At 38.8% G+C, this 12,857-nt stretch overlaps 1 protein-coding gene across 1 annotated transcript in view; it reads right to left on the bottom strand.

Annotated features, from left to right (window-relative positions):
• ACDO1 (Protein kinase superfamily protein) overlaps window positions 1-11,489 on the bottom strand; it is a 34,849-nt gene extending 23,360 nt beyond the window's left edge. The window contains exons 1-7 of the mRNA XM_010276812.3: window positions 11,059-11,489; window positions 10,728-10,934; window positions 10,535-10,624; window positions 9,521-9,667; window positions 3,039-3,203; window positions 2,647-2,787; window positions 2,285-2,464 (exon numbers count right to left, since the gene is read on the bottom strand). Of these exons, the coding sequence (XP_010275114.1) occupies window positions 2,285-2,464; window positions 2,647-2,787; window positions 3,039-3,203; window positions 9,521-9,667; window positions 10,535-10,624; window positions 10,728-10,934; window positions 11,059-11,391 (1,263 nt within the window). The 5' untranslated portion in view covers window positions 11,392-11,489. The remainder of the gene's footprint in view (window positions 1-2,284; window positions 2,465-2,646; window positions 2,788-3,038; window positions 3,204-9,520; window positions 9,668-10,534; window positions 10,625-10,727; window positions 10,935-11,058) is intronic.
• Window positions 11,490-12,857: the final 1,368 nt, after the last annotated feature.

Raw genomic sequence — 12,857 nt, 5'->3', positions numbered from 1 at the left:
TAGGCAATTCAGCCATTCCTTCCAGCCCAAAAAAAATAACTTTTGTTCTTGCTCACACCACTACTGATTACATAGAGCCATAAATCACCACTACAGTAATTCAGCAATTTACTAACCACATACAAGCCCTCTTGAGGCTGCTCAATAAAGAGTGAGCATCAAAAGCATCACCACACAACCATCTCTGTCCCACATGGTACAGGTCTGTCTGACCCTTTTTTTTTTAAAGGTCACTACCAGTCCAAAGACATCAACTACAACCACTACAGTAACCCTTACACCATTCAGTCACTGTAAACACGGCCTGTTCTTGGGCCTTTTGCCAAGAACCAAGGCTACAAATAACCTACTTCTTTAAGTTCTGATCAGTCCGAGCAGATTTTTGAGGGTTTTCCAACCCATAAACACCAAAAACACAAAAAAAAGGATAACCAACCTTGATGGAGAGCTTCAGTCGACCATCCACTTATTTCTGGAGTTATTCTCTTGAAAGGCAATCAAGTTTTGAGCAGAGAAAGAGAGGCCGAAGTGTTCTCAAACCTAGGTCAAGTCTGTGTTCTCCATTTACAGTCCAGAGAGAAGAAAAAGAAGTCACGAACAGAAAGGAGCAGCAGTCACGAGTAGAGATTTAAAGAGCAATGTCCTGCTCTGATACCATGTTATCTCAGTGGCTTCAGCAGTTTGAACCAGAGGAAAAAGAAGAAGAAGAAAAGGTACAGTCGAATCTGATAGCTTAAACCCTATCAGTCGACCCTAATATGAATTAGCCTCTAATTAGTTGTACAAAGACTAAACTGCCCCCCCCCCACTTAAGTATGGGACAGGAAGTCTCTATTAAAACTGCCACATAAACACATAACTTAACAGAAATAAAATGACTAATCTACCCTTATTCGGCTAGCTCTAACACCAAACAATGAGGTGAAGAAACTCCACAAGAAGCCAGCAGCCTTACAATGAATAAAAAGATGTGTAACAGTTTCCTCCTGTTCTTTGCAGAGAAAAAACATATTGGCCATGCAAAAACCTCTGGACTTCAGATGATCCACTGTCAGAATACTGTCCATTGGCACAAGCCATGCAAAAGCCTCAATCCTTGGAGGGATTGGGTTTCCCCAAACACCATCTATCTAAGCTTGATCTGAATCATCCTTAGCAATTGCCATGTAAAAGGATTTGACAGAGAACTTCCCATTTGAACACTCCTTCCACCACAGTTCATCCCTGTTTGACGCGATAACTTCATTTCCTCTAATTTCTCCAGCAGGTGCAAACATTCCTCCACCTCTTTATCTAGAAGAGGCCTTCTAAATTTTGGACACCAAATCAGTTGATCCCCCCTTCTTTCATAGCAATCCTATCTTCAAAAATAAAATTAACTAGGGACAACCTGTTGAAAAGGGGGATGGTAGTGGATAGAGCAGATTGTGAGTTGTGTGAAGAGCAATGGGAAGTCGGTTGATCACATCTTTATTCAGTGTGTTTGCTTACACTATTTGGTTCATAGTTATAAAGATATTTGCCACCAAAGGGTGTTTTCCTGCATCCATTGAGGACTTCTTAAACGGATGGAGATTGGAAGGTTTAAGCAAAAGAGGAAAAGTTATATGGAACACAGTTCCGGCAGCATTCTTTTGGATGATTTTGCAAGAAAGGAACAACAGAGTATTTCAAAAGAACGGTCTAGCTGAATCAGTATATTCAAAGATGGTAGGGAAATTATATTCATGGGTAGTGGACCTAGTGGTACACAAAGAATCTATATGAACAGATTATAAGTCCCTTTTTGTTTATGAAAACCGTTTTTGGTAATGATCATATAAAGTTCAGAGAGGCATTTTTGTACTCTCTCATTGCACAGCCTCTTGTTGTGCAGGGGCTTTCTTTTTATTATTAATGAAATATTATTCTTTATCTTATAAAAAATAAAAAATAATAAAACAAAGCTATCCTCCATATATAAATCCAGCATTTCCTCATAACAGCTACACCTAAGCATGCCATCTGGTACTCCTTTGGCACAGCATAATACGTTGTGTGATACTGTCTGTCTTCACTGCATATTTGTGCTAGCGAAATGGATACCATAAAACCAATTATGCATCAAGCAAAAGCTTTTGCACTTCTCCATATGTTTCAATAATAAATATAAACATAGTTTTTTTATAAATAATATAAACACAGTTGTATACATGCAAGTATCTATCACTATATTCAACAGAGGAAAAAAGAGGGATCCTAATCTACTGTGTTCATCTTGGCCATCTTTGAACCGTATATTTACCTGACTGAGAACAGCAACATTCCCAAAGTCAACATATGCAATACGACCATCACGCATGGCAAAGATATTTCCAGGATGTGGATCTCCATGAAACAACCCAAACTCTAGCAACTGGCGTAAAGCAGCACTAACCCCAACTGTCAAAAACCCATTTATATCAATGCCTGCTTCCTTAATAGCCTATATTACCCAAGAAAACACAAAAAAAAAGTAAATTAGTAATCCATAGATTAAAGTCAAGTCCAATACATAAGGAGAAATATCAGATCACATTGATTAAGAAGATATGGAATGAAAAAGAAAAGAAAACACACACACACACACACACAGAAAGATGGCATAACCTATATTGGCATCCTCACCTGGGGGTTAGTACACCGAATACCATCAATCCATTCCATTACTATAACACGTGGACCTGAAAGACTTTTATAAACCCGAGGAATCTTGACAGTAAGGTCATCTTTGAAGTTCTCTATGAAATCCTCAATATTTCGAGCCTCCTGGTTAACAATAGAAACAATATACTATCAAGTGATTAAAATAACAATGGAACCATTTTCATCAGCATGTTATTAGGAATTTATACTTAATAAGTGGCATGCATGTAATGCGTACATGGACAACAAGCCAAAGCTGTAGCCCTTACACATGTATCCAGCAGCAGTCCTATCCTTTAGTTTCTATTATGAATAGCATCTCCTACAATACTGTATTACTCTTACTCCAAGAGACTGAAAAGTTTATGAATTACCAGAGTATAATCGAGTTCCTCCAAAAGCTTCTCACCGAACTCATCAACAATAAGCTCTGCATTGCACCCCAGCTTCTGCAGACTGATGCCATTCAAGAATGAGGCAAGAGTACGAAATAGGAAAAGATCTCGGTAGATTATAGGTTCTATCTCAGGCCTTTGGACCTATAAATAAACATGAGATATAGAAATATCAAAATTTTATTTTTGAATCCTTGTAAAATCTAAGTTTTTAAATCCCATAAACCAAAAGATAAAAAACAACTCTGCCTACATATAAAGAATAGGAGTAACTTGAACTGATATCCTTATAAAAAGAAATAAAACAACTGTTCTCTTATTGAACAAAAAAACAAATAAAACAATCATCATCATCTACCAAGCCTTATCCGAACTATATGGGGTCAGCTACATGAATCCTGTTTTGCCATTTCGTTCTGTTTAATGTCATATCCATTGTTAAATTAGTAGTGCTTAAATCATTTATTACTGTAGAGATACAGCAGATCAGAATTAATTTTTAGTGGTCCCATATTGTTTTTTGTGGCTTTTTACTACTGTTATTGCTGTTTTTCTTTTATTCTTTAGGCCGCGCAGGTATTATGGTCATTGTACATTGGTTTATTTTTACTCATATAAATAGCAGTGGATGGGGCGGCACATAAGAAATCCGCACCTTGTTTCTTCATTTCTCTGAGTTCTCTCTTCTCCCTTTCTTTTGCTCTCTTTTACTTCTTTTCTTTTATTTTTCTTGCTGGAACCTGATCTAAACCTGAGGTCTAGGCAGTGATCTAAAGGTCTGCCTGAGGCACACCTAGGCACTCAGGTGAGGTGCATTTTAAGGTATGTGCCTCACCTAGGCCCTAGGTGCAGCACTTTCAAAAGGCATGCGCCTAGTGTGCCTGGTGTGCCTTGCACTTCAGCCTAGGCATGCGCCTTTTTTATTTTTTGCACTTTTTGTTCTTTTTCGAACCTAGCGGCTGGACCGGGTTGGACCACAAACCAAGCCCCTCGAGGCAAGCGCAAACAAGTCCATGACAGGGTCTTAAACCCCCTATTTGGTAATTTTGTTCGTTCATTCATCCTAGTAAAGTATCTTCTTAAAAGGTAATTAAAATTATAAAATCATTTTTTCGTGTAAAGATTAAGAATTTAAGACCCTAACATGGACTTGTTTGGGCTTGCCTCAAGGGGCTTGGTCCAAAGGTGGCTCGTAGAATCAAGAATGCAAGATGTTTTACCTCACATTAGCTATTTGAAGTAATGCAATTGAGGAAAAAAGAAATTGTGAGTTTTACATGCTTGAAAATGTTTTATATGTTTGCTTTTGTTTTTAAATTTTCATTTGAATACATCTTACATGTTATGTTTATACATTTAAGTTTTAAATAATATTTTTTTTTAATTTAAGCTTATATTTTTATCAATATTATGTTTTTTTTTTTGCATTTTCATTTGAAATTTTTGGCTTTTTGAATCTTTTTGGCATTTTTTGTATTTTATGCCTTGCTTCGAAAAGGCACATGCCTCGCCTTGCACCCCAAGTGCAAATTGGCCCTTGCACTTTTAAAACACTAGGTTTAAGTTTGAGTAGGGGTCTCATGTGGACTTGATCTAGCCAACTACATGAGATCTTTCTAGGGCTGGAGTTTTCAGCAGTTGTTGCCTGATTCTTGGAGGTTATTGGAGAGTCCAATTGGCAGTTGTTGCCCAAGGTGTTTGTGGTCTTGGAGATTGCCTGGTAACCAAGAAGAATCAGAGAATTCAAGACGATTCAAGGTTTAGGGGTTAAACCTTCAATTGGAAGTGGCGCGCAATGTTTTCTGGGTAGAAAATTAATCTCTCTGCAAATCGACCGCTTACAGGAGTCCTTTAGAACTAACAGGAGGGAACGGCTGATAGAAATTATCTTTCTCCAGGGCTGATTCAAGGGTTTTTCACTGGAGAGTGATCAGTCCTTTCTTTTTAGTCCTTTTTGTGATTCTTAGAGTTATTGGAGGACTGTTGCAAGTGTTTGGTGACTGTACAGAATTTTTTTAGCCTTGTAAGGTGTGTTTCTAGGTCTTTTCCCTTTAGGAATTTGAAGCTTTAGTGTTGTGTTTAGCATGAAGATGGTAGGGAATGAAATGAAATCACGTGGGGAAGGATCTATGGGGGCTAAAAATGTGTCAAACAACTCTTTTCAGATCACTACTGTTAAACTTGATGGCACAAATTATTTGGAATGGTCTCAATCGGCCATGATGGCCAGTGGAGGAAGGGGAAAACTAGGATATGTGACTAGAGACACAAGGAAACCAGCCAAGGAAGATGCATCTCATGCCAAATGGGTTCAAGAAAACTATTTGGTAATGACTTGGCTATGTAATTCTATGCAGCCACATATCAGTAGGAATTATCTATGGGTACTTTGTTAGTTTGTTTTGGGCTCAACTATAATGTTTTTACTCTGTTTGTTTCTTGTTGGGGAGATAAGAGAGGTTATCTCTTCCCTTTGTATACTTAATACTATTTAATGAAATCTTTTGTTATTGATCAAAAAAAAAACTATGGATGAAAATTGCTAAGGTGATTTGGGAGAACATGAAGAAGACTTACTCTTGTTGAAGATTAGTCAGTTTTGTGTTATTTTAAGAGTAGCTGTTTTATGTTAATTGTTAGATAGGAAGTGAGGACCACAGCAGTGGTGAGAGTCCAAATTTTATTATTTATTTGAGTCTTTTATATGCCTTTGCCCTATAAGGGCATAGTAGTCTTTGTACTCCTCTTATATTTCTAATATAAATATTAAGTGAAGGGGGCGACCAGATCATTGGCTCTCTTTCTTTACAAGATCTCTTCTTCTCTTCTTCTTCTCTCTTCCCTCTCTCTTCAAGAAAATACTTTTTTCTTTCATTTTTTTTTAATTCAGCAGATTTCTACTGAAGGAGTCTTACTCTCAACCTCTTAATGTTGCTAGAGATTATGAGTTGAAGAATCAAGTGAATTATATTAAGCAGGAGGAGAAACCAGTATTTCTTTACTCCTCTACCTTGAAATCATTATGGCATGAAATTGATCATTTGGAGACAATTGAGTGGGAAAGTAAAAAGGATGCAACAACATATAGGAAGTTGGACTGAATTTAGAAATATGACATTGTAAGAAGCAACTATTTGCTATAGACAGACTCACTTTATCTCAGGCTTATTCCCTACACAGTGAGAAAAGTTGGAGGAAGGTTATGTTACAGATTCCACCCATGGAATCAACCTTAGTTGCTGTAAAGCCTAAGCTTGGTGGTAATAAGGAGAAGAATATGAAGAATGAAGAGAAGAGGGAGGTGTTATGTAATTACTATAAGAAGCTGAAGCACACTAGGAACACTTGTTGGAGGCTACATCCTCACCTTATTCCAGCAAGGCTCAAGAATAAGAAGGGAAATGCCAACCTGGTCATTACTACAGATGCTCCACCTTCTTCAACAACTAGATCCACTTCTCTAGATGCTTTAGCTGCAGTCAAAGTTGTTTTGACCTAGTTGGAAAGTGAAGCTGGTATTACTGGACCATCTCAGTCAGCCACTATATCTCTTATTCCCACTTCAGCATGCATGTTCCTAAATGCAAGTACCATCAGACCTAATTATACAGGCTTATATAGCTTAAAGGCCTTCTAGATATCAGCTCCAATGTTCTAGAAACAACCATATAGAGGTCAACCTTGTAATAGTATTCCAGTGAACATAAACCATGTTATATTCAGGAGGGAATTCCAGTTCACATGTAACTGGCCATGATACCCATATGATTGATATCTAATATAATTCCTAGTTTGAATATCAATGCACAAGAAAATAACTATTGTTGACACTATATACAGGTTGAAGCTACTAAACCCAACTGAACTAAGCCTTGTCCCAACCATGGTTTTCAAAACATCATTGATCTAGGCAGTCAAACAGTTTGACCCATGAAACGGTCACCTCAGCCGTTCCATTTTCCACCTAGCCCGGAATTTTCCGAAAAAACATTGACTCGATCAGCAAACTTCTGACCCGGACAGTTGAACAGCTGAAACATTCAACCTGGGAACCAGTTTCCAGGTCAATTTTATATTTTAATATTTAATATTGTAACGGGTTGATCCATTCGACCTAGAAGTTTCCACCTAGCCTGGGAACCGGTTTCCAGGTCAATTTTATATTTAATATTGTCACCTCAGCGGTTCCGTTTTCCACCTAGCCTGGAATTTTCCAAAAAAAAACATCGACTCGATCAGCAACAAGAAGTTGTGGTCAAATTTATATTTTAATATTTAATATTGTAACAGGTTGATCCATTTGACCTGGAAACTGGTGGTCAAATTTCATTAAAATTAGATAAAAGAAGTACAAGAAGAAGTTGTGAAAAGATATAACAGACTCAAGAGGGCATATTTAACCCAGAAAATTACAAGTGAGATGAATACATAGACTGTTTCTGAACCCCATGCTTAGCTAGCCCATCTACCAAACAGTTTGTAGATCTTCAAACCCAATTGACTTGAATCATCATTTCTTTAGATAGCCATTTGAACTTTCTATAATCATTCCTTAAATTCCAAGTTATTCCTTCTACCTTTTTCGGCCAAGTCATAATTGTTCTGAAGTCCCCTTCAATAATCAGTCTTTCAATACCCAATTATTTTGCTTTCTCCACCCCATAAATAGAGGTGTAAAGCAGGCAGCCCGTGCAAAGTGCAAGCTGTGCCATGCTGGCCCGCGGGCCATCACGGGCCGTGCCGCCCTCCCCGGTGAAAATTTTGGGGGTTGGCCCGGCACGGCCCACGGCCCAAGCCCACGGGGGCCGTGCGATGCCACGGGCCGGGCTGGCCTGTGGACCAAGCCTTGGCCCAAGTCGGGCCATGGACCGGGCCAAAGCTATTTTTGCCTATTTATTTAAAAATTTTAAAAAATTTAAAAAATAAAATTAAAATTTTAATTTTATATGAATTTTGATGTATACAATTGCTTATATATACAATAATTAAATAAATTAGTATAATAAAATTGAAAAATTTGTTTATTTTATTAATATACTATATACTATATATTATTATATAATAATAATTTATATAATATATTATATATATAAATATATATAATATATATAAATAGTATATATGGGCCGTGTTGGGCCATGCCGGGCCGGGTCGTGGGCTGGGCCGTGTCACCACGCGGGCCGCGGGCGGCACGGCCCGCTTGATCATGCCAGCCTATGGACTTCAAACCCCAGGCCCAGCACGGCACGGACCATCGTGTCGGGCCTGACACGGCCCGTGGGCTGTCGTGCCATGCCGGGCCGCGGCCCGGCCTGATTTACACCTCTACCCATAAACTGTTGCCAAAAATTCTGATCTGAGTACATCACCTTGCCCAATTGGATCTGAGTACAATGAGAGTATAATTCCTTTCTCATCCCTTATTACTCCATCAATGCCTGGTAGTCCCTGATTACCCACACAGCTACCATCAAAATTTAGATTCTTTCAACCGCAACTTGCTGGTGACCACTGCAAAGCAGTTCTGTTTCTGGGTCGGCTTTTAAAACCTTGGGCCCAACTAATGGAATCAGCTATATGATTCCTGCTCTACCATTTTGCTCCATTCAGTGCCATGCCCTTTGTTAAACAATGAGTCCTTAAATCATTTACAACCACTTCAACCCATGGCATGTCCTCTTTGGCCTGCCCTAGCTCTTTTAGACCCTTCAACTTGTAGCAGATCACTTCTCATTAGTGCTGTAGATAGTCTTCCCCACACATGAGCAAACAACCTTAGTCTACTTTCTCAGATTCTATCACCTATTAAAGCTACTCTTAGGTTCCTTTACATTTCTGTTATCTACAGTATACAGGAAACAACTCTGCATTGCATGCAGCCTAGCTTAAATGTTCTCCTCTAGGACACAAAACAGTGTGATAACCAAAATGAGCCAATGAAGGGGTCTAGTTGCTTGGGAAGCAAGTTTTTTTTTTCGGTAATGAGCTACACAACAAGGGTAGCCCTCCCCCCAAAACCCCTAGGCCCTCCAACCCAAGTGAAGGCAAGGCTTGATACCAGGTCTCCACTACAACCAGCTAGAGACTTTAGGAGCAGACTAGCTGGCACCTTCAGGAAGAAAGTGTTTTAAGATTGGCATGGTTAACCAAGACTGAAGTCCCTTATGCATAACTAGTTTGATTCTTTCATAGTGTCAGATTTATTAGGCATTATTCCTACTGCAGATAAATGGAAAGCTTAAAAGTTTTATGGTGCCTCCACACATGTAAAAGCAGTAAGCTTCAGCTAGGTATGGATTATGACAATGTCATCTTGGAAAGACTGTTGTCTCAAGAATTAAGATGTTGAATAAATGGAGACTATATAAAGGCATAAGTTTTTGTATTTAATGAAAATGATTGCAGAAAAGATAGAAAGGAAAAGAAGAAAGAAGGTTACCACCATATATTATACACTCAACCTTAATGGCAACATCCTCCCCTGTTTTACGTAGAGTAGCACAGTAAACTTGACCCAAACTTGCAGCTGCTATTGTTTGTGGTGAAATTTTGCTGAATACTGCTTCTAAAGGCTGGCCCAATTGCTCTTCAATAATGGCAAAGGCAACCTATAAAAGCATCAAACAAATTCACTGCCCAAAGTAAAGCTTTCATTCTGCCAAAATTATAAGAACACAATTAGTTGCAAAAAAAAAAAATAGTTGATGAAATGGAGATGTTTCCCTAAAGAGGAACTTAGAAGTCTTCAGCTGATATGAGATGCTAGGGAAGCAAATCCAAAATATCCTAAAAGCATACACCTCCTTGCAGATTCCCCGGTTCATGTATTTGTGCAATAAAAAGATGTCCAAGATGGTGTTCTTAAATTTTCACATTCCTAGGTGCTTTACTTGTATAGATGCATATAAGTGTGGTCTCCCCTTTTCTGTTTTATTTCTCTTCAATTAAGTCTCGTCAAAACTTTGCCTATGTGGAGTATTTCATACACCATATATGGGAATGAAAATTTTTTAAAAAGGGAGAAATTAGTATTATTTGAACTTGCACTTCCTTTGGTTCAATACAAGGCTTCTGCACTAGGGCAACTGCCAACCTCTTTGATGTTCCTATTCTTCCAAAAAAGATTTATTTTCAAAATACAGAAACATACATATAATCAAAGTCCATACTGACTTATGTTACCCATGTCCTAAACCTGGTATTGAGCTTGGTTGATGTTTCTTAACCCTAAATAAACCACCCCATCTTAAAATTGAATTGACCCAGATGGAAACCCAAATTCTCACTTCAAGTTGCATGATGGAAAAACAAGACATAAATGATAAAATCAGATTGCATCTCCAGAAAGAAATTTGCTCAAATGTTTCTGAGACACATTTGTTTTATGGCATCAACCACCCCGGGTAGATAAATATCAGAAAGCGTTCCGTCTCTGAAACATAGATGATTTGCTATGAATAAGAATATAATTTTACCTGATTAGGGAAAGGAGGAACGTCATCTTGAAGAATGCAGAGTTCATTCATGTAATCTTCCCTAATAATATCCGGTCTGTTGGCCAGAACCTATTAAAAAGGATGGAAAACACACAATCAACAATTAATCTTTCAGAAGCATGAGAGAGAAGTTAGACAACAGAGGGATGGAACCAAAGCAAACATTAATAACCTGCCCAGCTTTGATGAAGGAAGGCCCCAAATCACACAAGAGATTCCTAAGCTGTCTGGCTCGGTAAGGCACCACTTCTTCATCCCGTCCTACAAAGAAGTCGTACGTAAGGCCAGACCAATAGAGCCCCAAGTTCCAAACTATCTCCACCCCTCGAGCCACCAGAAACAGAATAGCCCCTCTAGATTCCAAAACTGTATTCCTGACCTAATTAACAGATACATCGGAGCCAACCATATCAGAACTCAATCTGGGAACCGAAAGGAGAGATCATTCATAAAACTCCACACGACATTCTTATTTTGAAACAGATAAAGAAATGAGGACATACAATCTCAGGAGAGTACTTCCGGAACGGAATACAAACACCCCTTTCAATATCAAGCTGCTCCATGGCGCTACTGGATTTCCCCGACAATCCACCGTTCTGTATCGGTAAGCTGCCATTGGAATTGTCAGCCCCCTTTATCGCCGTAGTCGTCAACGGAGCAGACGCCGCTCTCTGCCGCAAGCCAGTGCTAGAAGAAGATGAAGCAAGATTTGAGATTCTGAGTGCCGCTGAAATCTGCTGCTTATTACTCGATGACCGAGATGGACCAGAGTGACGCCAGCCTGAACCCGGCGGAGGCGGCCGAGCACAAGCCACCTTGCAAGCAAGATCCATAACTGTAAAACCCGGATTTTTACTCCAGTTTCTAGACGGACTGGACTGCTAGTGCTCTTTGCCAGCAATGATCGAGCAACGAAAATTATATGTGATACTGAAGAAGGAAGGGGGAGGGAACACGTCTGTTCTTCTTATTGGTTGTGTGGATGTGAATGCTCTGCTAGTCAAATGCTTTCTAGATTACGTGGCATGGCTTGGCTGGTGTCCCACAGTCGTATATTCACATGCATGAATATACGAGGTATGCTCCCTGCCATGGCTGTTGTTCATTTTTATGGTATCGATTTGAAATCGTAAATTTCTTAAATTACTGGTTTAGTTAATTAAGTGTACTCTGTTTGAAAATTGTCTAATACTGTTTTTGATAATTGACTAAACCTTAAGAACATCTTTAAATATGAACGGAATGGTTAAAATGTCCATTTTACCTTTTAATATAAACTTAAGACCAAAGCTAAATTTACCTTTTTCTCCCTTACTTTAATGCTTGAAAACATAGACCAAGCACCATCATCTTCGTAGGTGACAACGGCTGCTACAACTTCTGAACACCATCCTGGCCTTCATCAAATCCGTCAAGCCGATCTTCTCTCTTTTAAAGGCTTGTTCGTTAATCTCGTCATAGCGTCACTGGTGGCTGCCCGCTTAGTTAGATCAAAACCAGCAATCCCACTTCCTTAGAGATGAGACCGAACGAGATTCATGCGACTGTTGACATACAAAGGACAGCGATTACCGAGTCACTGGTCACTTGGACCGTGTTTCCGAAGGGGAGAGTTACTGGTCACTTTCTGCAACCAATATTCCACGTATCTCTATCGTCTCTGAATAACCAAATGCAGTCGTCGACCTCTACTTGTGTATAATGGCAGCGGGCAAGTAGTACCTCCTCATCACTGTCATCTCTAACAACCAAATTATATATTGAAAACAAGCAAGAGATGAAAAAATACCAAATGTAGCTGATTACTGAGTATTGAGTAAAAAAAAAACACTATAGAATTACTTTCTAGAGCTTCCATACCAACCGTTCTTCTTCCCTCCTTTTTCAGAAAATAAAATAAAATAAAACAATAAAAGCTTCGTATCAAGAAAAGCCATGACAATAAGCTACCAAATGTAGAGGAGATGCAAACACAGTATTATTGGGTAATATAAAAAAGCCTTGCAAAAAGTGACCAGTAATAGAACCGAATATTGGTTGTCGAAAACACAGTATTATTGGTTGTCGAATAAGAGGGGAGAGTGAAGAGCATTATATGTTTCGTGAAGACTACTCTTGCAAAAGTTGAAATCACCGGCGAAGATTTCTCTCAAATTAAAATCTTAGATTTCACGCTGGAACAAAGCCAAAGATTTCACCCTATAACAAAGCCGATTATTTCTCTCCAATTGAAATCTCTGATGTCTCCAAGCCCATGGTCAATTTCGGCGGCATCGTTAATGTCTGAACAAGCTCCAAG

The sequence above is a fragment of the Nelumbo nucifera genome, chromosome 1 (assembly GCF_055504915.1).
Source record: "Nelumbo nucifera cultivar China Antique chromosome 1, China Antique-T2T, whole genome shotgun sequence".
Classification (NCBI taxonomy): Eukaryota; Viridiplantae; Streptophyta; class Magnoliopsida; order Proteales; family Nelumbonaceae; genus Nelumbo; species Nelumbo nucifera.
The sequence above is the reverse complement of the archived record's forward strand: the minus strand, read 5'-3'. Positions and strand labels throughout refer to the sequence as shown.